This window comes from Oreochromis niloticus, linkage group LG2 (genome assembly GCF_001858045.2).
Source record: "Oreochromis niloticus isolate F11D_XX linkage group LG2, O_niloticus_UMD_NMBU, whole genome shotgun sequence".
Taxonomy (NCBI): domain Eukaryota; kingdom Metazoa; phylum Chordata; class Actinopteri; order Cichliformes; family Cichlidae; genus Oreochromis; species Oreochromis niloticus.
The window spans coordinates 13014337-13040851 of NC_031966.2; the positions used below are offsets into that span (position 1 = coordinate 13014337).

General features: G+C 38.1%; 1 protein-coding gene across 1 annotated transcript in view; it reads left to right on the forward strand.

Annotated features, from left to right (window-relative positions):
• Positions 1 to 7111: 7111 nt before the first annotated feature.
• Positions 7112 to 26515, forward strand: part of pdgfc (platelet derived growth factor c) — a 46535-nt gene continuing 27131 nt past the window's right edge. Inside the window, exon 1 of the mRNA XM_005467258.3 lies at positions 7112 to 7853. Coding sequence (XP_005467315.1) covers positions 7676 to 7853 — 178 coding nt within the window. The 5' untranslated portion in view covers positions 7112 to 7675. The remainder of the gene's footprint in view (positions 7854 to 26515) is intronic.

Here is a 26515-nt window from a genome sequence, read left to right on the forward strand (position 1 = left end):
ATAGTCTGTGTTTCTATTATCCAGATAAAAATGATCACTACTTTAATTGCATAATGCAGAAGTCTCAAGCATATTTTAGTTTGTAGGACACAGAGCAATCTGATCTCACGTACTTTGGTGTAAAGAATCACAAACTCATTCTGAAGATGTTCATATTTCATAAACATTTACATTCCCTGCTTCCAAATCCTCAGCTGCTGCTAGTGTACATAATAGACGCCATACAGCCTTATATATTTTGAGTAAAGTTTTCATTATTTCCACATTAAGGCAGCCCACTGTAGATGCAAAAATTATCACCTCAATGAAATGCATTGGCACAGCTTCTTGGCTTAACCATCTTTGGTGTGGTATAGCAGACCACCGATGATGTCAAGACGTCAGAGTCGAGTGTGATTCAGAACTCTGGCTCACATGAAACTACCAGTGTTGACAGAAAATCTTATGACTTTCGGTCTCAGTGTCCCCGTGCAATGAAAGGGCATTTTTTGTGCGTGTGTGTGTCTGTGTGTGTGTGTCTTCATCAACTGTACTGTACTGCGAAACAACTTGAGCCACCCCTCATCTCTTTATATTTTGGGGGGAAAATGGGAAATTGATGCAGCAATTTATTGAAACATGTGCAATCATACATAGAAATACAGCACAGAAGGCAAAAACTGAGTTTGTGCAAATTTAACAAGCTTGAAAGTAAATATTTGGTATGACCACCTTTATTCTTCAACACAACCTATGCTCTGTTAGGAAGGCTCCCTTGTAATTTCTTTCATTTGTCTTTGGGAATAGCTTTCCAAGCTTCTTGACGGACATTCAAAGCACTACTTATGATGTTGGCTGCCTTTTTTGGGGAATTTGGTTCCATGCAGGTATGCTTTTTCTGCACTAGCAGTGTGTTTGGAGTCTATGTATATGTTTTTGATAGGCTGTTAGTAACAAAGTGTGGTTCTGGTTCATCCTTCAAGTGAGGTGCATTTTCTTTTTTACATGAATGTTTCATAGGTCAGTGTTAAGTGGTTGAACAGAATAAATAAATACATACATTAATAAATCTTATGAAAATCCTCAGGTACAAGGACTAGACTGAAAATGACTGATAAGACGGTCAATGTCACAAAAAACTTTAAAGACCTTGAAAACTATGGGGAACTATTACTTAAGACCACTTTAAAAATTGCAAGCAAGTCTGACTCTTTGGAAGCAAAGTATTAAAAAAAATGGGTTCAGGGCTCAAGACTTTTGCACAGTACTGTATGTATTTACACTTAGAGCCACCACTGAACTACAAAAATGCTTTGGTTTCATACATGTCTTAGATTGTCACACAGTTTCCATTAGAAGATGGGGAAGGGAAGTTAGAAAAATGGCAACTTGAACATCTGTGAGTTCATATATGAACTCACAGATGTTCAAGTTGCCATTTTATTGGCTAAACTGTGTCTCCTAATGGGAGTGTGATGCACTATAAAGTTACTAAAAGCCCCAGAACAACTATTTAATGGACTTCTGGTTCTCAAATGTTGTTATATCCAAATTCAACAATTTAGATTTACCTGCTACATCTGTGCTGTCAGCCTGTTTGTTAAAACACATTTAAGATTTATGGCAGGAAGAAATGTCTTTTTCATTTTGCTGTGGAGTAATTGCTGTTTATATCCAGATTGAATGCCTGAAAAAATAAATGAAACGGAGAATGGCTATATAAATGAATACAGATCTTAAATCATAATCATTGACTGTGACAGAGTTATTGGCAGAACACCAAATTGCTACAAACTCATCGAATATTATCACTTCAAATGGTCATACCGTTAATTTTTATATTCAGTCTAAAAGCTATTGTATGTAAAGTGATTTTATGGATCATATATAAGACTTTTTACATAACCTGTGACTGATGTTCCTCTGTGCTGGAAGTTTTTCTGTTAAGCTGTAAATAAATATTAATCTAAAAATGTCTTTTTCCTCAACGAAGCAGTTACTAAGAGGCTCAGCTAAGCAGTGCACATTCTGGTCTGACAGTACGGCCTTTTGTATATGTCTGTGAGAGAAAAATGCATAGTGTGACTATAACATAAGTACTGTAAAGCATGTTTAGGCGGGTTACTGTACCTGCCAATCACTTTAAGGATTTTATTTTCATTTTTTAAGAATTTAATGAAAAGCAGAAAAAAACTGAACACTGACTGTATTATGACAGGGTGTTATTAAATCTTAAGGATTAAAACAATGAATAGTTGAGTCATAGTTTCCAGGTTTAATTCTTTATTTATTGAAATGGTTGTTGACTATTGCAATGAAATCTGTCTTTAAAAATAGGTTTCTGCCAGATGTTTCTTCCTGTTGAAAGGTAGTTTTTTCTTCCCACTGTTGCCAAAGTGCATGCTCATAAGGGGCTCATATGATTGTTAGGTTCTCTTTGTAAGTATTATTGTAGGGTCTACCTTACAATATTAAGTGCCTTGAGGTGACTGTTGTGATTTCTGTTGTTGTGATTTGGCGCCATATTAATAAAATTGAATTGAACTGAATTGAATAGGTCACAAAACAACTGACAACCTGGTGGATGATAAAGAGGACTTCTTATTTACCGTTCATGTCTGCACAGATTTGAAAGTTCTTCTAACTAACAAAAAACACACACACATTAAGAGGGAAGGGAACAGTAAGGCTGATTTTTTTATTTATTTATTTATTGTTCTTTAAGTACAAAAAAAGAAAAATCCACTGAGCTGATTTTCCCCACAGTTTTGATCCATATCTCATGCATCATTGTGTCAAACAACTTGTGCGGTCTCCCCAACGATGATCCCCGTGGTATGATTTTGATTGACAAGGCATTCCATTTGCATACACAAATTAATCAGTACCATATGCATAGAGATTAATGATTTATGTCACAGGGCAAAGCTCTGCTGTTACAATAAAGAGGCAGCCATTCAAGCGCAAGGATTCTTTTGTGTTGTTTAGAAAAATGTTCGCTGGCCAGCTGGCTATGAGCCATGAGTGTGATGGACAATCATATGCCATTCCAGAAATATGTCAGGCTGGATTGAAACAGTCAACTGTGGTATAATACAACCTGGCATGAAAACCAGATTTCTGCTACCACTGCAGCCCTGAAGAGTTATATGTGTTGTCACATTGTAATTCAAATGAAAAAGAAGTTTTTGACAGATCTGGAGACAAAGAAGTGTTACTACTAAGCATCTTTATTTGTTTATTTATTTACTATGTGCTGCTTAGTAACAGGTTTGTTTTCATCTCAGAAGGATGGATCAGTCTTTAACTAAACCGAGAGTAGCTTTGCTGACAGCGCTTTAATTCAATGATGAGATAAATTGTTTGGAAGAGGAACAGGTACATGTCATAGGAGCTGAGATAAGAGCAGCGAAAATGAATAAGAACTTCATGTAAATCATGAAGGATGGAGATAAAACAATATTTACTGCAAATACAGTACATCAGTTTGATGTTTCTGAAGAACATGTGAGGTTTGTATTAAGGTGACTGCTGTCAAAAATACAGCTACAGACATTTTCTATTTTACTGTGTACAAGTAAAATATATTTCAAACTATATGAAGGTCTGGAACATGTTCATCAGTACATTCAAAAGGCAGTACGCTGACACATACGAGGATTAGTATCTTCCAACTTCAAGTTCCTGGTTTATTGATTAAAGTCTTTTCTCTCTGCATGATGGTTTCTCTGTCTGACCTGTACACACACATGATCTTGTCAGTAACTATTTTACATTCAAGCAGTGTGCTCATATGTCAGTAAAGCAATAGGTGAGGAGAGACATGCACAGGGTTGCAGGCTTGCAGATTTAAAAGTAAAATTCATCACTGCACTGTCCTGGATTCCAGTTCAATAATGTATTGATGAACTTTGGCATTGTAATATGAGATCCTTGGATCATTAAATAAGCAGATTGCTATAATGGAAACTGAGTCTTCCTTGTCAGCAGATGTTTAGTAAGTGCAACACTATCCAAAATTATGATGGAGGCATAGAGCCAGAAATCTGTTAAGAAGGAGGTTTCGTTTCAAATATTTTTGGACCACTTTCCTGAATAAGGATTGTGTAAGGGGGAAAATCCTGAAGGACAAAAAGCTCTTTCCAAACTGAAATGTCTAACATGACTAAACAGTTACACTGAATCAAGATTTTACAAATTAAATTTTTAGCGATTCTGTTTTAGTTGGTTCCAACAAGATTAACACCAGAATTATTTTTTAGTTTTTCAATGCCTGTGATATTAACAGAGTTCTCAAAGTAAAAATCTGGTAGATATCCAGCCAGGTGTTCATCCCAGCTTGCACCACCACACTGCAGACATTCGTTCTTTCTCATTTTCAGGGCATCAAGCAGCAATAACAAATATAGTCAGACAGCATTATTAAACTAATAATTGGATTTAAACTGAATTATATTCAGGTTTTGCTGTGGCGGGAACTCAGCTAAGCAATTATATTGGACAGCAGTGTATTTGTTTTTGTGTAATTTATGCACAACTGAAGCCAAACTGAAGTCATGCACTTCAATACTTTTTGCAAAACCTCCAACAGACTGTACCTTTGACAAGAAGGTTATTTACTTGAAATGACCTAAAATGCAATGCAGCTTGTGACAGTTTTGATTTGTGAGGTTAACCATGTAAAATTAAGATTACTCATTCAAAATAACTGGACTATACAGTGCATTAACACATGAATATACTGTGTTTACAATATTACTGATGATCAGTTTATGACTTAAGCATATTTATTTCTACTACAGCACACTTTAGAAGGAGCAGCATTGTGTCCCTGAACACCTGAACATGATAAGCAAATCTGATTTGTTTTAACCTGGAAATATCTTGAATCATCAGATAAAATATGCTTCCCCTGGTGGAATCAAAATGAGTTTGTTTTGAAAAAAAAAAAAAAATCCACACCCTTTGCAGTATCATCAGGAAGTTCAAGGGGCAGAACATTGCCTGTAGCTCTGAGGGGCACCACCAGGGGGCTCTGGTCTCAAAGCCAAGTACAGCCAGGGGCAATTATTGAAACTTTTCACTTATCAACATGAGACCTTAGTATCCATAAAACACCAGAATGTCTCTGATATAAAAGTGTGACTGCGTGGTGAAGGTCAGTGCGCCTTTTAGATAATGAATATGATGATATAACAGCTGGTCAGGTACAGAGATAGAAGTATGTGTTGTGTGTGTATGGGTGTGTAAATAAAATGATTTACTGGACTACACAGATAGAACAGAAGTTCATGCTGTTGCAGCAACTGGTTTTACAGTATAAATTAAGTAATTTAACATTTTCATTCTCTTGTGTTTCTCTTCACCACAAAGGTGTTTTTTTTAAAACCCTATGACAGATGTGTTTTCTAATAATGACTGATCTTTGAGGGCATTTGTTTGCTTGGCAGAATGCATCCCATAACGGTAGGCAAGTCTAAGGGGATTTAGGCAGTATATGATGAGTGTGAATTCTCCATTGTATACATTTCCACTTGCACTCTGCTCAGTGGACACAGAGCTCTCCTAGCTGGCTTGTCTCTGCATGTTTGGCGTGACCCAAATAGCCTAACTTGTTTCTAATTTCCTCTGTTTATTATATTTCTTTGTATCAAAGACTTTGCGTTTCACAAGACCACCATGGAAGCGGCAATCAAATGTGGACAACAAGACAAAATACCCAGCTTTTACAGACAAAACCTCATGGGGTGAATGAGTGTGTGTGTTTTTGTGAAAGAGAGAGGGATTCCACGATGTGAAGTGCTGACATCTGCTGCAGGCGCTCGCAGGGCTGGAATGTGATACCCTCCTTTACACAAAGGGCCTTGGCCCTTGCAACAGGCACATGAAGACCTCTATATGCCCCTCTCCACAGGGGCAACACAAGTATGAAATGACTGCATCAATGTCCCACGCCTTCTTTCCTGAGCCATTAACTTTGATTAAAACCACAAAAGCTTCCCTTCTTACCTTGATGCTGGAGAGATGGTTGCTCTATATTCTCTTTGAGTTGGTAGTTTCTAAGCTATGTGAGACTGGGGGTAAATTGCTGCAGCATTGCATCATGTGTCTGGCTCAATGGGTTCAATATGTCTCCAGCTCCCCTTTGATTGTTGTGTCTGTGCTACAGCAGACTTACCATACAGCAGGGGATACACTGTTGCATTTTGCCAACAATAGGATGGGAGGAACCACATAAAACACAGTTGATGAGGTACAACATTGTGCTGGGGAGAAAGGAAATTGGGAACAGGAGGGAGTATTGTTTCAAGCGGTGTCTCTGCTTTGATATGACAAATTGAGAACCTTAAACATTTCCTTCCACAGAAACATTCCAGGAGAGCACAAAACTGCATATTAAAAAGTTTTCTTTTGGGGCGCATTTATCTTTCATTCAGTGAATCAAGGTTTTAAACAATTACTCAGTGGTTAAACAATGTTACTTAGGAATGTTATATGGAAGGTTTTAGTCTGAATCATGGGACTCCTGATGTGAATATATACTGTGAACTGCATTGTATATATTATACACTGGATGGACCGTGATTTAATGGGATAAAAATGCAACCAGGCCATGGTGTTGTAGCCCAGTAAAATAAGCAGAGAAACAGATAAAGGAGTACTGAGACAGTGGGTACAACTCGTGTACACACAGCAGAAAGTGAAATGTGTCCCTTTAAAAAAAAAAAAAACACACAAATAGCCTAAAATGTCTCCTTCACAGTTTTTTTTGTATCTCTACTCTTATATTTTTATATTTACAATATAGGCTAATCGTTTAATCTGGTGTTATAGTGTTTTAAGTTATTCTTTAGTTTTAAAGATATATTTCCAAAAGTACTACAGCTTATTTAAACCTTATCCTTAACAACAGACGGTGTGATCTCGGGAGGCTGAAACTTTTGGCTAGAAATTATTTAAAAAGTGTGCAACCATCAAACAAACAAAACAAAAACAAAACATAAAACGAACCCGTAAGGGAGTGAAACACCTCGTTAAACCAGGCAGCAACTGAATAGTTAACATCCTGGGAGTTTCCTCCGCTGAGAAGTTGTACTTTATGTATAGCACCTGTTGTGCCGTCAGTTGCCAGTCTCCAAAAAGCCAACCCCGGGCGCGCAGCGATATTTTATCTCAGACTCCAAGTTATGACTCTAGACTGCGCCAGACAACAGAAAACGTCTCGGTGCTGCGAACGGTTTCTGAGTACAGGCTGTATCAAGTTGCTTCACTCTCTCGCTGTCTCTGTGTGTGAGCCTTTGCTGTAATGCGTAAAGATCTGCAGGGATTTATCAGGCGGAGTGAAGAACGCACCGTGGACGCGCGCTTTACCCAAAATGCAACTGTGTCTTTCTAATGTTCTCGTCTCGTAGATGATATGCGTGCACAAGGGTGGTTTTATAACTAATACCGGGATTATAACAACATTAAAGTAAACTTTGCTCAAACTTCCCATTGAACCAACAGGTGCGCATTTGCTCTGCGCAGCAGCGGCAGGTTCGGAACCTCTGCAGAGGAGTCGTTCTAACTTCTCAAGTTAAAATTTTGTTCCCGAACTTTCTTCCGAAGGACTGATGCTTAAAATTAAGTGGATTTTACTCTGCGTTTATCCTCTCCAAATGTGTCCGAAACAGCACTGGTGTCCTGTAAACGACGCATGTGTGTGGTGATACAAACCGTCCCGTCTACAGCGCTTTGTGATCGCCGGCTACCACTCATCCAAATGATCCTTCCATTAATATTCCTTCTTGCATCGCTTCTCCAACAATATGGCTCAGAAGCTGAATCAAGTAATGTCAGCAAATTTCCCCTACCAAGCGTAAAGGAGCATAACGGTGAGTTTTCGATGCATTCTCGTTCATTCTTAAAAGTTCAAACTTTTGAATGATTGCTCACACAACCTAGATGCTCATTCTTACTGGGCTTAAAGACATTCCTTTCAAAATGTAGATCTTTGTGCATTTTTGAATGAATAGAAGCATTTTATTTAGTTCAAACAGTATTATCCAGGATAGGAAGTGCAGTATTACCCTTTACCTTTAAAGTGTACCCCGTATGCTTAAAAGGGGAAACCCTTCTGAAATTCCTTGCCCCTCGGGAGAAGTTTTTCTTGTGATCATAAAAAAGGCTCCATTCATTCAGGAGCAGTCACTCAGGGCGATGTAATTTGGGACTCATGTGAAATGACTCCAATGAACTTCACTAATTCTGAAATCCTTCCCCCCGTTTTTTCACTGTTTAATTTTATTTCCATGCTAATGACAAGAATATAACTGTGCTTAGCTAAGTAAGTAAATAATTAGCCTCCAGTGATTGTTTTGCCATCATGGGGAATTTGACAGTCTTTGTTGTTCTTTGTTGTTGTAAGGATCTTTCAGATCTTAATTCAGTACTTAAGATTGTGTATTATGATTATTATTTTCAGCTTATTTTAAGTTTTATATCTTGATCCCTTATGTTCCCAGTGCTGACATTATCTCTTCATAACAAACTTTATATATCCTGCATATGATTGACGAAGGTTTATAAGAATTACAAAACAAGCCAAGACATGCTGGTATAAGAAATGTAAGTCCAAAAAGCTTGCCATAGAATAGTTTATGTGTGAACTGACCGATCCTGTGCATGTGAGCCTTTTAGTCAGGAGTCCTAAAATGTGATGTTTGATTATTATTATGCTTACGTGAAGCACATAACAAGTCATAACATAGAAGCAGAGTATGTATCACATAGCTTACAGTACCTATATCTTGTAGATATGGTTAATCTTCATACATTTCTTGATCTTCAGTAACCAGTAGGTTTGACTCGACTTGTGTGAGGACATGCAGCTCTGACTTCACTACAGTAACAGGCAGGGTTGGGAAATCAGAGCCTCCTGGTGGGATATCCAGGTTTAATCAGGACGACTGAGAAAGGAAAACAACAGAGAGGAGGGAGGGAGGGCAGGGAGAGTGATGAAGGAGGTGGAGGGGAAGTGTGGTGGGGGAGATGTTAAACTGTCAAAGAACTCTTTAAAAAGGCGGTCACACTTTGGCTGAGGGCAAAGCTGGCCAGACCGTCTGTAACCTTTGACTGGAGTGTCTGAGTGCTCTATTCTGCTGTGCTTGATTGCAGATGCTCTGTGAGACAATTTGATATCGATCTGACGGAGGGGAGAAAGCCAGACCTGTCTGGCATGTTTAGTAGTAGTTGCCTGGAGAGTTACGGTCCCCAGTCGTATTAAACTTGGCAAGCGGCTGCTGATGACTCCATAAGATATCAGAGGGCACCATCTCCCATTGAGAGCCAGAGCTGTGCAGAGTAACCATCTGTCACAATGAATGATTTGGACAAAAACTCTCAAAATGAACTCTGAAATCTAAATTCTGTGTTTTGGGGTGATAAATAACGTCAACATTTCCTTCGTCCACTGGTGAGAATTATGTTACAGTGTTGTGTATGTCATTTTTATGTGTTTGCCACATGACTATAGGGTTTCATGGTTATTAAGAGGAAACGCTGCTAAAAATGACTTCTCCAGTCACTACAAAGAAGCCGTGTAGTGTAAGGTTTTCAAAATGAAATAGCGCTGAGGGAAAGTCCATGTATCAATCTAGCTCAAACGCTACCCCAGCCTTTGGTCTTCAATTTATTTTGTCTTTTTTTAAAAACATATTGTTTTATAAAAGGTAAAACTGGGTTGAACGCTGAAAAAGTCAGAAACAACAATGTTGTCCTGTTTTTGCCAGAAAGGCATACCATCATGGTGCAGGACATTTAAGCCTACCTTTCTGGACTGAAGCAAATAACAGCAGAGAATCTGATCCAGCGAGTATTACTTTCATTCTCAAGCATTTGCAAGAGGAAATCAGGAGTTTATATCATCATAAAACATATTTTACATGAGACAGGATTTTGATTTGTTATGAAACAACATGATTCACAGGCTGTATACTATGATGTACCACTGATTGACTTATTATTTAATAGCCTATAAGCTTGTTTCATTATGCAGTGATGGCCTGATACCAGTTGTCAACACTGCACACCCAGCTAAAGCTCCATCTCAGCTTCCCAATCACACAGGTCATCTCAGGGGCACCTCTTATATCACTTCTCTGAGTTAAGTGGTTTGCTTTCTCTTACCCGTAGAAGGCCAAGTTTTTTTTGCCAAGGCCACCCATAAGCACAGAGCCAGATATTTTCAGAAAAATCCAGCAACAGATATTTGTAGGAGATGTGGATTACCTGTGATATTCCCACATAAACCCCCCCCCCGAGCACCTCTGGAGGAAGGTATGCACCACACTGGACCTGCCAATGATCACAGAAGCTGCTGTTCCGCTAAAGATTAAGAGATTAGAGGGAGGACTGGGGTTATAAGGGTCAACGGCCTATGGGGAACATATGCAGTGTACCACTTATACATAGATGGAAGACAGAGGAGCATTATACATTCAGTATATTATGATTATGATATAGACAAACAAGACATTTGCACCGGGAACATACTGGGTGGCCTCGTATGAATCATGACTTTTTCAGGTGTAACAGAGTACAATATGTGTTCATTCTCCAATAGCTGAGAACAGCTGTTAATAGCATATTTGTAGAGTAGCAAAGTGGGAGTAGTCATTTTGGTTGCTGGCAAAATCCTATTCATTTAAGTGATTGACAGCTAAAGTACTTCTAAGGCTTGCCTAGCCACAGTATTTAAAAGATTACCAACTGCCTTGAGAAATACTTGGTAATTTAATAAAGAGTCAAAGATCTTAGCCTGTGTACAAAATCACTTAAGGCAAGAAGTAAATTGCAACTCCTAAGAAGCATTTTTTGTAAGAAATATTTCATCATAGAGCTGAAACGTTTATACTGAAGCTAAATTAAGTTTAGTTTATTTGGCTTAGTGAAAGCACTTTTTTGACTTTGGGTCAACTTTTATTCAAGGATTAATGCATCTTATAACTTTAATTGTACTCAGTGGAGCAGGTGTTCATGACAGAGCTTTAAATTTGTATCTTTCTCTCTCTAAAGTTGAAATCATTTTAAACAGCTGACACAATGAAAATATAGTAAAAACATAAAAAAAACTAATATAAAATCACTGTCCCACTCTTAAAGGTGAAACAAGCATTTCATACAAATTATGATACTATTATGTCATCTCATACCATATTGTACAGTATGCGTATTGTGTAATTGTTAAAGTTAAGAAGAAGTATTATGTTTTTGTTTTTTATTTTTTTTGTTCTCAGCCCACTGTTACAAAATCTGCCCTGACAAGACCAAACATAGTCATTTGTAATGGGTCAAGCCTTTTCTACTAAACGTGACCAGCTGGCATTCGTGTATCCACCATGTTATTTTAAGTGGTTTCCATAGCGCTTAGCTCTGGGTTTAAATATGAAATTACGACTATGACTCTGAAAACCAGTCAAACAAAACGTGCCTGCCTTGGAATTTCAACTCATTCTTTTATACAGGTTAGATGTTTCCTGACCCTGGGAAAGCTTGTTTCCACTTAGGGGGATCCATGCTTTGATGGATATGCTTGAATGAATGAATGCAGCACTATGCAGTTAATCATTGTAGTGGGCAGTGCAATAGCAGCCGGTATGCTTGGCTGAATTAAAACCATCAAAGAAAATGGATGGCTCGAATGTTCAATAAACTCAGTGGGAAGCAAAGAGGGCAGAAGTTACACCAAGGAGATCACTATAGTGAGATGAAAAACACAATTATAAGGAGAGGTTGGTTTATCAGGGTTTTTTTGCTGAGTGAACGTGATGGATTTTTTTCATTTATAAAAACGAGTTTGGCTTCTTTTCCCTGTCCAATATGGAAGTCACTAAATACATGAGCTTCTGAGTAACCATTTAGTGTTAGTAAGAGAAAGAAAAATGCACTTATGTGAATTTTCCACAACAGTAGCAGTAGAAACCACTGGATACAGGCAGGTCTATGTCTTCTGGCAAGAGGAAATTTTCCCCTCAACATCTCACTCCAGAGTGGGGGACCCTGGATAAAAGTGTCTATGTTTTTCCTGTCAGCACTATTTGAACATGGAGTGCTGTATTTGGCAAGCAAAGCATGCCACCGCCTGCCTGCTGTTTGTCATTTCAGGCAGCCAGTGCACCGTCTCTCCCACCACCTCAAGAGGCTTTCCGGGGGCTCTGGGTCATAGGTTTAAGCTCTAGTGAAGAAAAATAGTCTCTATAGAAACCTATTCTGTCTTTTCTTGGCTCAGTGTTTGTGAATTTTTCTTCACTGCACACAATGCTTTGGCAGCCAGTGGTATAATGAAGACCATTTCGTTATACAAACAAAATGCAGGAGGGGGGAGGGGACTAATACCTTAAAGCTACTTTCCACTGCTCCTTATTCATAAGGGGTCACCACAGTGGGTAGCTCCACAAATTTGATTTGGGAGGTTTTTTTTTTACACCAGATTCCTTCCTGATGTAACCCTCAAGGGATGTGCATCCCCTCTTTGGAGAACAAGGGGACTGATACCTCATTCTCCAAAAAACTAATTACTTTCATTGCCTCTTTGCAGCAGCACATCAAGAAACAGTAAAATAGTGAAACACATAATGTTTTTGTGTCAGTTTTACACACATAATTTGACTTATTTGAAGATTTGCTTCTCCCAACCTGTTAACTGTAAATACTATAGTCCTTTTCCTTTTAGCTTAGCTTTGATTTCCACCAATCACTGCAGCCTGTTCTCCACCCCAAAGGCTTAAAATTGCATTGCACTGGCTAGTCTTTTTCATGCATTTTTCATCATGCATCGTGGCGCTATAAAGTTCAACCGTCCCTCAGCATATTAAATGGATTCACTTCCATTAAATGGATTGCAAGAAAATGCTCTGCTTGTGCTGCAAGGAAGTGATGGACAAACTTGTTGCATATGGCGGAACTTTGTTTTGGTGGTTAACGTGAAAGGTTACGTTTTAATGCAAACAATGGTGTTTTTATAAAACTAAACACACAGTGCAGGTGCTTAAATCTGAAAGAAAATTCACAGAAAAGACAAAGTTGAAAAAAAAATCCTATAAAAAAAGCAAACTGAAAAGATGATAATAGCAATCCAAGCTGGGACTTGAATTCCTGTCTTCTGATTTAAAGCACTGTGATTATGCTATGAGCCCTTCAACTTGCCTGCTACCTTTTGGGCTTTTATTATTGCTTGTTGTTCTTCCTTGCGAGGCGCAATAGTAAGTAAGGGATCATCCACTGCATTACAATATGATGAGAATAAATTCTTGAAATAGCATCAGTATGTAACAAGTAGGAAGTAACAACGAGTTGATCCTTGAGGGAACAACTTGGTGTCTTAACAAAATGTGATTTTCTCTGTACATGGAAACAACTTTTTCTTTCTATCTAATGATTTCAACGATATTACTATCTAATTAATGTCTAACTGATAATAGAATAAAAGGAAAAAAATGAGCAGTGTTTTCAAAACATCCCCACAGTTATTCATTCATTACTCCCCATATAAAGGACATTCAGTAGTTTAGTCAACAGCAGCAATTCCTACTATTCAGCATTACTTTATCACTGAGAGATACATGGAAGCACAAAGGTAATCTTCTATAAAATTGGATCCAAGTCATCATGGGATGCAGCTGAAAGTACTGAATTTTTTGTTAAGATTTATTTTTCCGCTGTATTGCGAAATTATAAGACTGCCCTCTTTTTTTAAAGTTAAGTAACTTCAAGTGTCAGCATGAATAGGTGCCTGTAACATGTATTAGAGTTGTCAGTTTTGCATTGGCTAAAACCTATCCACATTTCCTAAAACATGTGTTTAACATTTTAAAATGGAGCGTTTTCATCCCAAAGAGGATCTTTTTCAAATTCCCTCATGAAGACAGAATGCATGAAAGAACCTGAAAACTAAAGGGTTGGTTAAGTCTTTCACAAAATCTGTTTTTGGAAATGTGAACACAGTACATCTTCATCTTGGTAGGCCTGGAGTAAGTCACTTAAGTTTGAATAGATTTAGACGTTCAGTAGGTCCACTTTATGTACTCTGATGCTTTGAAAGTGAAAAATCAGGATGTTAGTGAGGAAACACGTTCATTTTCATGCAGTAATAGGATAAATATTGTTGTAAAATAATATCTTTTCTTGCTGTGTTTCTTTGCTTACAGTTTCTTATCAGCTCAACGTCTGTAGCAGGCTCATTGTCCTGTCTCTGTCTGCTGCCCTCAAATAAGAAATCCACTTTCTGAAATATTACCAGCTTCCAGATAAGAATTGAGAGCAGGCGATATCATTTCAAATGTTCAGCTTTGTCAGTGTTTCCTGGTGAATAGTTGTTCTGAAAGCTGCCATTTCACTCACATTGGTAAAAATGTTATATTATACTTCACAAGCAAAATAAATACAGATAACTTTTCTATCATGTTTTTTTTCCTTTTCAGCAAAATGAAATTACTTAAATCGAAAAGCAATTTAGCTCCCTAAATGGAAGGACTTGGTGAATGTTATCAGCTGCTTTGGCACAATAACTCAAGTAGCTGCAGCATGACTAGCTGGCACAGAACAAAGCAGCTACACATAAAGCAGGGTGAATAAAACAAAGGAAAAAGAAAAGGAGAAATTCTGGTTTAAATGCATGTTTTCCAGAATGTGCTTATTCTCATAGTCTGATGAAGTGTCGGACTAGTTCAGTATATCTGGCTAAAGTAAAAGTTACTTATCACACCAAATACCAGCTATTCTCTGTTCACAACAGAATTTGTATTTTCTTACTGGAAAAAAATAGTTATTCATTTATATTATTACCTCTTTTGGAGGAAAATACATCAATAGAGCAAGATATGCTTATTTTTATTGCATCTTTGAATGAGACAAAGGCCTGCATTCACACATGACCATCACAATGTAAGTTGCATTCCATTTTCATTTAGGTAATTTATAAAGTCACTCTAATCAAAGTAATCTATCCCCTCCATTGTTTATATCACGTTTCCATGGTTATATATATTTCACTTCGACAATCTTTAATATGGGCTGCATAAGAATTTGAGTTGCACAGTGGTAATTTAGGTACATTTAGCAATGAAAACAAAACATGTCAAGGCAAGAAATTGCACTTATCTGTGAAGCCATGTAATATAAAAACTATGATAGTAATGTTTAAAAAATAAGGGGGGGAGGGGAGCTCTAAAAGATTGTTTGATTAAAGGTTGACAAGAATCAGTATCATTCTTGTTGCAACAAAACAGATTCCCTCTAAAACAGGAGGTTCCATTGATAAAATATTTGGATCATCTTGAGGCTGTGAAGTTTGAAACCTGGCCAATGTTGCACAGTTTTAACACAGAACTCAGTTGTCCTGTGAGTATTGGTTTTCTTACGGTAACTGGAATTCCAGCCTTGACTAAAGACCTTGGCAGTGAGAGGAGTTGACCTTGGTTACCGTCTCTGGCATGTCTGCATAACTTGGCAGATGTCATCACCTTCTGCCACGGAGGTATTTCAGTGTCCTGTTATGACTCTTCAGCTTCACCACATCTATCTATCTATCTATTAGCTAGTTACTAAGGAAAATAAAAGTAACAGCTCAAGAACTAATGTAGATAAGGTGGAACTTCTGGAATTCTTTTTTCTTCCACAATCATCCTTACTTACCTATTTCTAATGTGGTATGTAAACCGATTGTAGTAGTATAATAACTGTTTAATAACATAGATAACATGGGTTCAAAAGCAGTCCTATAAAAGGCGTTTATCTGGTTCTGTGGTCTTAATGGCACTTAATGAGTAAATTTCTCCAGGCAATTTGAAGAACTTGGAGATGTTCTGTTGATTTAGGCTGGATGAGTTGCTTCTGTTGGACTGACTTGATGAAGCTGAGATCAGGGATTTGTGGGAGCGTCTCACTGATGATAGGTCTTTATGAGTCTGGCTCTACCATACTTGGAGTGATTGTCATGCTTCAGAAGAAATTTGGGACCCTCTGGATGTTTCTTTAGTGCAGTTTCATGGTGGCTAAGAATCTAAACATCTAGAGCATCTAAAACATTTTTTAAAAAACTGCAGCTATTTGTGAAAAGTTGCTCTGTTTTAGGACACTGCTGAGTCTAAGGTCGATGCCAAAATGGGGCATATATCTTAGAGGAAAGTAAACAGTGGAGCCATGAATCAGGGATTATAGTATGAAGACCCAACACTGTGGCACAAATAATCCCAGCTGTCCCCCTTCCTCTTCATTATGATGAGAAGGGTTCATCATGTGTGAAACTGAGACTAGGTTCATCTGATGCAGCAGAGACATTTCATGCTTATCAAGCACCATCATTAAGCATGCTAATTTTAGAAAGAGGCAGCAAGAGTTAGCGATGTGTGAACACCCTCATACAGCTCAGAATATATATTAGACAGATCAGTGCTTAATGTGTAGTTTGGGCAGTTTATGAGAATAAGCCAATGATCTGTATATAATGGTAGCATTTTACTAACTTCAAACCATAATTTTGAATATAAAAAGCGAAATCTGTACTTGCAGCACACATTTGGAAAGAATACATTTTCATTGGATGGGCATAAACAGGCCTGTATGTTTCGTTTAATCAGTAAAACAACTTTAAAAGCATGCATTATATTTTATGAACTGATAACAAAGCTGTACAGTATACTACAACCCAAGTCTGTGATTAGTCCAAACATGGAAAAGCTCTACAGTGTCATGTAAATGTGGACTGTTTGTCAGGTGTATTGTTGGCATATATTTCCAGGATTCTGTAGTTGAATATTTTCATTGCAGTGCTTGTAATGCCTTGCAATACAAACTACAGCTTGTAGTGGGTGTCTTCTTGTTTTTGTTCAGTAGTGACTTGACAGTTTCCTTTGTGTTTAATCAACTTGTGCACCAATCGGACCAGGAAAAAAATACATCTGCGTGGGACTACTTGAACTACTCTACCGTTGGGGGACATTTTTTACCTGATCGATTACAGTCTACAAGAATCAATACTAAAGTAAATACTTTTTAGATTAATATTTTATCCCTTGCAGCATAGTGTCCATCAGGTCAAGGGCTTTGGGCTGTTTTTGGCTTGCCAGAGGTCATGTATGCATAGCTGAACTATTTAGCATATCAGTGAACTTTATCTTTTCATGTGTTGCTTATGGAGGTAACTGGATATGTACAACATGATTCAATATTCTGAGTATATATGAAGTTATTTCTTTTGCTTTCAGTTTTCAATCATTAAATAAATTCCAATGGAAATTAAATTACCTTTATTTCTTGTTTATGTGCCACTGGAGGAGAGTGAGAAAAGAACCAGAAGCTATTAAATGGATATGTGAAATATCCCATCTCTAATGCATTTAAGGAGTGAAATAAAAAGCACACCTGTCCCAGTAATCACTGGTACACCGCCGTCTCATGCTGGCTGGATTATGTCATCTAGCACACGGTGAGATGTGATATACGATGCTATGCCAGTGCCATACAGAGTCGGTAACCCAATCACACGTACTATTTGGAGAATGTATGGCTTTTCCCAAAGCACAAATAGGTTTTCGGTGCATGCTGGATGTAGTCAGCCCCGGCGTGCTTACGCTTGGATCCCCAAGAGAGGGTATCCGTTTCATTTCCAGTCCAGCTGGAATGAAAATACACATTAGCTATTAGGTCTTATGACTGACCAGAATGATTTGCCAACTGTGTGTGAGCATGTTCATGTATCGCTGTCTGCATGCAGAACAGGACCTTCAGCAGTTTCTTTTTAACAAAACATGAGTGACTTTTACTTTTACTCAAACAAAATTCCCACGTGTGGGACTGATAAAGGTTATCTTATCTTACTCAAGTATGTTGTAGTACAGGGTTATCCTGTGGCGCTGGGAAGTGTTTTGTCTTCAAGGTAAATCTTTGGCATAGGAACTTACAGTTTGTTGGATACAAGAGGGAAGCAATTTTACTTGTGGAATTTGGAGCTTGTTCAAATGTCGAATATGATAATGGACAAAACATCATCATATAGGACCAAGTTTAAAGCATGAATTATTTGTTTGTCAATCACAGGATTAAGCTGGAACTGGGAACAGAGAACAAATTAAGACAGAACATAATATTACTTCTCACAAAGATGACATCTGAAGTAGAATTTCCACAGCTTTTCTCATAATAATGTTCAAAATTTGATATTGTTTGTTTTCATGTTGGGCCAATAAATTAACATCTATTTCTTGTTATACATGCATTGAAGATTTATGTGTTTGTATTTCCTGCAAGAACCAACAAGCGCCAAAGATTAACTAAAAGCCTTTCTACAAAAGATTGTAAAGAGATATGCTGACACTTGACTTGGTCTTTTGTATCCCATTTACAATGCACTAAACAAAATTGTGATGAATATGATACACTGTGTTAATGTGGCAGTTTGTTGCAGGGCTGCTGTCCTTGTACACTGAAAAAAAAAAGCTGGCAAAACAAAGTAACTTACTGGAAGAGCGGGCTTTATTCATTCAACAGGGAATCTTATAGTGGGTTAGTAAGCGATCCCTTGACACTTCTTTCTTTCACTTTTTGTGGAACATGAATACCAGTTTAATGTTGGATGGGTGGCAGTACGGGTACTGTGAGGAGCTCTGTTAACGTGTTTCCATGCTAAATGCTTTAAACAGATTGTACTTAATGATTAAAAGCGAATGTGATTGTGGTTGTGTTTGGTGCAGATGGGCAGAATATAAAGGGCTCAGTGCCCAGATGTTGCATAGCTCAGTATCACTTGAGGCATACAACATTTGAGAAACTCGATGATGTGGAATTACACACAGGGACTAGATGGTGCGATTAGAAGATGGCAACAAATTTAGAACTGTTAAAAATGTGAAATACAGAAACTGGGTGATAATGTTTATGGCACCTTTAAAGCAGAGTATTGTTATTTAGGAAGTACTGGGCATAATGTGTTTCACTGCTAGGTATTATGCCATTTAACTAAACCACTGGGTGTGGCACTTCTCACAGCAGGCTTGTATTAGCAGGAAAAGCACATGTGTGCCAGTAAGCTGTGCCAGAATGCACAATACATGGGTCAGACGAGCCTTTATTAATGTATTAGACAGATCCGTGACTGGAAAGTCAAAATATCCACTGTGACTAAGAGGTGTTTAATGTTGTTGGTGACATAGAATTGTGTTACATCTGGATACAAGTGGAAACAAGAATGACGATAAATCCCCTGAAAGGTCTTAAATGTCTAACGTTATGTGTATTAAAGGCCTTCGATCTTTAATGAAGTTAAAGATAGTGTTCACAGTCTGAGTGGAAGGATTGAGTTTGTCTCCACACAGGTGATCACTGACATGACATAAAGCGGGCACTCTGCCACGTCAAGTAATGAACATTTAGATAGGACAAAAAACGCTGTTTATTCTTTTGAGTTTTGTTTAGTTTCTTGGTTTAGCATGTTTTATTTCTTATCTCTTGTCTTGGCTGATCTTAAACCTCAGCAATGTACGCAAGCTTGGTAGCTTTGTGCCTTATAAATTGAGTTCCCATTTGTGCTGTAAAAAAATGTTAAAGGGCACCTGTTATGGTTCATATTTTTATTGTTGGAGTCAACTAAGTTCAGGTAGAACTTCATAATACAGCCCTTAACGTGTAATTGTAAATTTAGGGTGTATTCCCGCCATCTAAAATGCTTAACAATAGGTGGTTAGCTGACTTTGGTCAAGTATTTGATTGGAATGCCTCCTTTATGAGGTACTTTGGCCACGTTCAACCAGTTGGAGACCCCGTGGCAGATCCAGGACACACTGGTGAGACCATTTATTTCAGCTGGCTTGGGAATGCAGGTGACAATAAAATGTGCAAAAATGATTAATAATAGACTAAATGAATAAAATATAGACATATCTGTATCTAGGATCATCTTGAGTGAAGGAGAATGCCCACTTTACTACTCACCAGTTGTATTTCTCCAAGACTTTCACAGTCCATTTTCTTCTTCACAGGGAAGATTGTTTGATTATAGCTTGAAGGACACCTCGTGAATGAATAATGCTGTGAGAAAGAGAGACTCTGTAAGAAGTCTCTCTTTCACAAGAAAAGGTGCCCCTTTTTCCTTCTCCTCCTCCTCCTACTCCACATTTTTCATCTGTTCAGCTGTCTCTAATTAGGACTTTTACAGACGACAGCATTAAAATGGCCCGGAACTACTGCAACTAATGAGACACCAATGACAAGGCAGATCTTTCATGCACAACTTCGTTTGTCAAAATCTATCTTTCATTTTCTGACTTGACAGCCAAAGTTTGTTCAGCACTTTGTTTCCCTTCACACCTGTTGACAGGCTTTAGTGGAGATTTAAGCAGGTCACTGAGTTGGCTTGTTTTTGGCAACGTTTGCAGTATTGGATGCTTGCAGTGTTCAGTTTTCACAGGCAGATTGTGGACGTGTTTGCATGCTTGCTGTCAGTATAACATTTTTTTAAACCACTCTGCTGCTGCCAGTGTTTCTGTTATAAATATAACTGAAAATATATTAAATATTGTCAGTTATCACTAGGGATGGGTATCGTTTAGGTTTTATCCGATACCAGTACCAAACCGGTACTTTTGAAATGGTGCTGGTGCTTAAACGGGGCTCGAACCGGTGCTTAAAGAATGGAGAACACAAAGTTTGTCCTAAAACCTCTTATGTTTAGCTGGTTTTTTGTAAAAAGATAACAATGTTAGCCTTTTCTGCAGTTATAGGGCATATATGGTCTCACTCTTGGCTGGAAGCAGTGCTTAAACAATGGAAAAAACACAAACTTTGTCCAAAAACCTCTCATGTTTAGCTGTTTTCCACTTTTTCTTTGGTCATTTTAGCCTTTTTTTAACTACGACGGTGTTTGCTAGTTCACCTTACATGCATTAATTTAATAACGTGGTTAGCCTACTTAACGTAAATTACACACGAACAACATTAAGCTACTCACACAGAGGAGAACGGCTGCTGCTGCTGCCATCATCATCCGTCATCATTTCTGCTACGCTGACAGGGCTAGGGGCCAGGACTCTACTCTTCGGGTTTTTGGGGGATGTTGCTAACTCCGGGTCCGATAACAGGCACCACACCCCCAGTAGATGTGCTCGGTGTGAGGTCTCGCAGCAAGCTATCAAATACGGTGCATTTCTCGGCTTTTAACAAAATGCTATACGTCGCCAGGTGTTTCATCAGATTTGAGGTGTTACCTCCTTTGCACAGTATCACAGTATCAGCTTAAAGCACTTGTTGCAGGCTGCTGAGTTTGCATATTTTGCTGTGAAGTACAGCCAGACTTTTGACCGCTTCGCCTTGGGCATTTTTAATCTGTAGCTCTGCTCTAAAAGAACGTACGTACCTGGACCCGCCTACTACGCTTGCAAAGGTAAAACGATTGGCTAGAATTCAAAGTGTATGACATCTCAGGGAAAAAAAAGGACCGAATGAAAGCACCGAAATGTGCGCTGCTTTTCGGTCTGGTTACTACCGTTTATGTCAGAACGCACCGGACACCGGTACCCATCCCTAGTTATCACAAAGGCAGAGAGCAGCTGGATTTGTAGTCAAATGCTACTTGCATTCGTCATTGTATTGTAAGATAGGTTTGAACGTAAGTATGAAATCAAAAACTCGAGTAATTTGTGAAAACAAAGATTTAAAAAATAAAAAAGAGCACTCACATGGTCCTGCATCATTTAAATTTCTAAATGTAGATAACTACTATTGAAAAAACATGTTCAAACTGACTGATGATCAGGTGAATCAACAGTGACCAAAATATAACAAACATAATTAGTAGGAGATTTTTTATTTCTTATTTGTATTTTTTCTTTCTCTGTGTGTGTGTGTACGTGTGTGTGTGTTTTGCGTTATTTAGTACAATAGTTTTTAGGTACCTAACAAGCTTGTTATCATCTGAATTTAAATTGAAAATCATACTGAGGCAGGAGTATACATAAATATATACAGCCCCACACACAATCAAAGCACAAACATTTACTGTTATTGTAAAGTGACTTCAATTAGTCTACCTAAATAACCAAGAGATCAAGTAACAAACAGGAATTGTTGCTTCAAAGCAGAAAATAATTGGTTACTCATTAAATGCAAACGCATTACTCATAGGTACTTTTTAGCAACTACAAATGAAGGTAAACTCATTTGCAGTCAGACCAACAAAAGGGAATTTCATAGTATACTGGGTTAATATTTACTCTATTGATGCAGTAGAGAAACAAACATTCTTGTCTTCCACCATGACCACCCGTCACATTCAAAGGAAATGTGCGTGATTGGTGTAAGTGAATGGATTTGGTATTGACCAATAAGGTTTCTTGCTTAGTACCAATGACTGCACATAGCACTCCAGAATTTTAGTCCAAATTGAATGAAGTTTACAAGCTGTGAACAAATAAGAAACACTTTAATACATGTCATATAGGATACAGTTTGATTCATTGTTATGTCTACATGTGGTGTTTACTGTACCTTGGCTATAACACTAATGTATAGCATTTGTATAGGCAACATTGTGGTATTGGTTAGCACCATTACCTGACAGTAAGATGGTTCCTGGGTGGATGGGGCTCTTCTGTGTTTTCCCTGTGCTTCCATAGGTTCTCTTCATGTTCTCCAGGTTAACCCCACAGTCCCTAAGACATCAATTGTAAATTGTCCATAGGTGTAATTGTGACCATGAGTGGTCTATATCTTTCTGTTGGCCCCACAATACACTGGCAACCTCCCTAGGCTATACCCTGCCCCCATCCCCTCCATTACTTGACGTATTTCCTCAGATGCACATATTCACTTATGTTAGAGGAACAGACATCTATTTTGTATCCATTTATCTCCAGAGATAATTATGCAGCTATTGTTGCTTGAATGCAGCATCATGAATATTCATTGTTTCTAAAGATAAAATAATCATCAAACTGTGAGGTTATGTTTGGAGGCAAACAGATGCAGATGATTAAAAGGCCTTTTTACGAGCAGTAGGAGAGTCAGACAGCCTCAGATTGTCCTCGAACAGTGGACAATCTGAGACTCAGTGACCTGTGTAGAGGCAAATGGGAAGCTAAGTGGTGAGAGTTCCCATTTATTTGTTAAATCGAAAGCTGTTTCCTAAACGAGCACATAAAAATCATGTCCAGTGAGTTTGATGATATCACAGTGCTCCTCAGGAAGTTTCAGCCATTGACTAGTACTATATTTGTGTAGCAGGATGCAGATGTGGTCAGGCAAGATTTACTTGCAGTTCATGTGCTGAAGTCCAGTTAAGACAGTTCACCTTACACAACCAAAAGTGTGATGATTTATACGGAGAGAAACCATTAAATAATCACTGGATGTGTTTATAACTGAGTGAGCTTGTTTTAAATGAGATATTGTTTGACTTAATGATTTGTATGTAATTAGCCAATCAGAGTCAGCTAAGGTGAAGCATGAAAGGTCACTGAATCACCAGCTTCATCTGGTGCTTAATGAGTTAATCAGAGTTATTGGAGAAGACAGCAGCCTGACTTTCACACTCAATTGGCATTTAATTTCATTCATGCAGTGTGACACGCCCATGTCTTACACCAGGAAGCCCCCCCTCTCCCTTTTTCATTGAAATCAATCAGTGCAAGGTGCCAAATTTGCCTTTAACCAGCAAACATGTCCATCTGTGTTCTTGCAATAACTTGCACAGAGCTGGAATGTAGCTGCCTGTCTCTATTCTAATCTCACATAAACTGTGTTAGTATTTAATATGCTCTGAAATGTGAAATTTTGTAATTTTGTAACAGGGCTTAATGACATAATGAGAGAAAGATTTAATGTTTAAGATAATTAGATAATTAAAGAAAATTGTTTTTTCTTAAAACCACACTACACTCCATTGTAATTCTTTATATTATTGATTAAAGAGATCCATAAAGAGAATTAACTTGCAGACTTTAAGTCACTGAATTGCCTTCAAACATCAACCTTCAGAAACATCAATTTCCCCTTTTTCTAATCCTGAAATTGCTGCTCATGTCAACTCTGAAGATCCAGGTACAAACATGTTTAGTTTAGCAAATCCAGCCTCTTGGCAACTTGGTATTCTGGGGTGCAGACACTATTCTCTCAAATCTGACAGATATACGTTTCCTCCTGTTTTCTTTTCTTTCTTTTTTAGGTACAAGAAAAATAAGTGAGTTTGAATTTGATTAACTGGCATAGGGACATAGTTGACTGAATGATCAACAAAAGGAAGATTTTGAACGCAATTTCATCTGTTTGAATGTTGGATACATTCTGTATACAACAATGCAAGGCTTCTTTTCTGCAGTTCTGTCTGTAGCGGATAGCAAGAGGCTTGTGTGTTTGGAAGAAAAAGCAGGATGTCACAGGAAAAGAGCAGTTGTGCTCAGTAAACCCTCCCTTGGTAAATAGAGGTTCAAAGGGGTATACTTTCATTACCCTAGGTTCAGAACTACAGCCTCTCTTCTGTCGACAGCTGGTCCAAAAGGTTATAGAGGCTTGGTCGGGTGGCAGTAATTAGAGATCCATGGCAAGCTCCTTAAAGAAACTGATCTGTATCTGGAAGCAGAGCCATAGACCAAAGAATTTCTCTTCAAATTGCCAATATTGACCTGAATTGAGCTGTATGTTTATCTATTTCTATACTGAATGCTTTTCTCTTACAGCTAAAATCCCATCAGACCATTCAAGGTTTTACCCAGATTTTGTTGTGTTGCTGCAAGCTTCTTAAAGGGTTGCTTAGAGGTTATGTTTGCCATCTAAATTGTAAGTTTATTTTTTGAGAATTCAAGACAGATGGTGCGTTTAGATAATCATTGCTTAGTAGCTGCAATCCTCTTAGTTTTTACATTACAGGGAATTTTGCACAGTGATCAGTGGGAGTTCTCTGTTACTTGGATTTTTCTGATTTAAGATAAGATTAAAGTAATGGGACAAGGGAGGAAGATGTGTGAAGACAAACTCATTGAGTGTCTGATTTTGGCTGTTCTCCAAGTTGCAACCTAAGCTTTCCTGACATTCCAGAACACACTTGTGTGGTCCCAGAACAATTTAGAAATCATTAGTTGAAAACATTATTGACCTCCTGTAAGCCTTGCATTGTAGATTTTAATGTTTCTGTCTTAGAGCCAAGGAGCTCCAAAGTGGGTTATGGTCAGGTATCAAATCTCTCAGCTATGTTCATTGCAAAATCTGGATCTTTGATCAGTCTTAATAGCAGTGTCTGGATCTGGTAAAGCAAAGCTGTCTTCCAATCTGGCTCGCCACAGATCAAACTGTAATTTTCTCCAAATATCCAGCTGTCCAGCACACAGATGTGACTACAAAGCAGCCTGGAGCTGCCATCCACAGCTGTGAAACAAAGTTTTAAAAAGACCCAATTCATCTGTCAATGCCTTTTTTTTTTTTCTTTTTTTTTTTTAGCCAGAAGGGGACGGTACTTCTGTCTCCTAGTGTTTCACATTTCACAGCTCTGCTTTGTTTTCTTTCTTTTTTCAACTATCAGTCCATCCTCTTTACAATAATTAGCTTTGATATTAATTATGTGTGTGACAGCTAACAAGGAAATTCAGGTTGATGAGGGGCATCGTTGTATAATGCAGCACGTGACAGCAATTTTAAGACAGAGAGAAGCTTGTACACTGTTGTAACTTGTGCAAAACTAGAATGATTCGGAAATTGTCAGCTTGAATTAGGCAACAGTGAGTAACTACAGACTTCATAAATGATAAAGAACAATAATGAGGCTGAGTGAATTTATTCTTCACTTAATGGCTGATTTTGATGCTGATATCATGTCTAAATCCAGGCTCAGACACAGAATTCCAGAGGGTCAGCACAAATAGATGGCCGTAGTAAATACAATGACACTCAATCTTTCTTTTTCTGAACGCCAAACACAAGTGCGTGCACTAATTAGAGGCTCCAAGAAATCATTGAGGGGCGTGGAAGCATTGTAATCTGAGGAGAGGCCGTTGTGTGGTGGCTAGTGCTAGATGGGACCAAAGCCTGAGGGGTTGAAAGACTTCAGTTTAGGTTTGGTGTGTCTGCCACTAGTGTGCAATCATAACATGAGCTTGCTCACTCCTGTGCATTCACTGTCATTAACAGCCTGCAGCTGTGGCTTTGGAAAACCTTATCACGATTTGTAATCATTTCTCAGATAACACTGTGTGCATTGCATTAAGGATATCTTTCACAGCCATCGGTGGCTTGAGGACTTCTTAATAATATAACTTTAGTGGTTTTTTTAGCACAAGCTATTTTTATGCATTCAGATATACTACTTTGTATTTCAATTGTTATCTACCAACTATAGTCTCACAGTAATTTTCACCCTTAAATTTGATGTGCTTTACTTTTCCAGAAAATCAAAACTCTCACTTTTCCTTTTCATCTTAATAGCGTAAAGCTTACATTTTAATTGTTCATTTTTGCAATGCAGTGCTTTTAGCAAATCATATACCAGTAATTTATAGCAGCACATGCTTTGTATCATTTG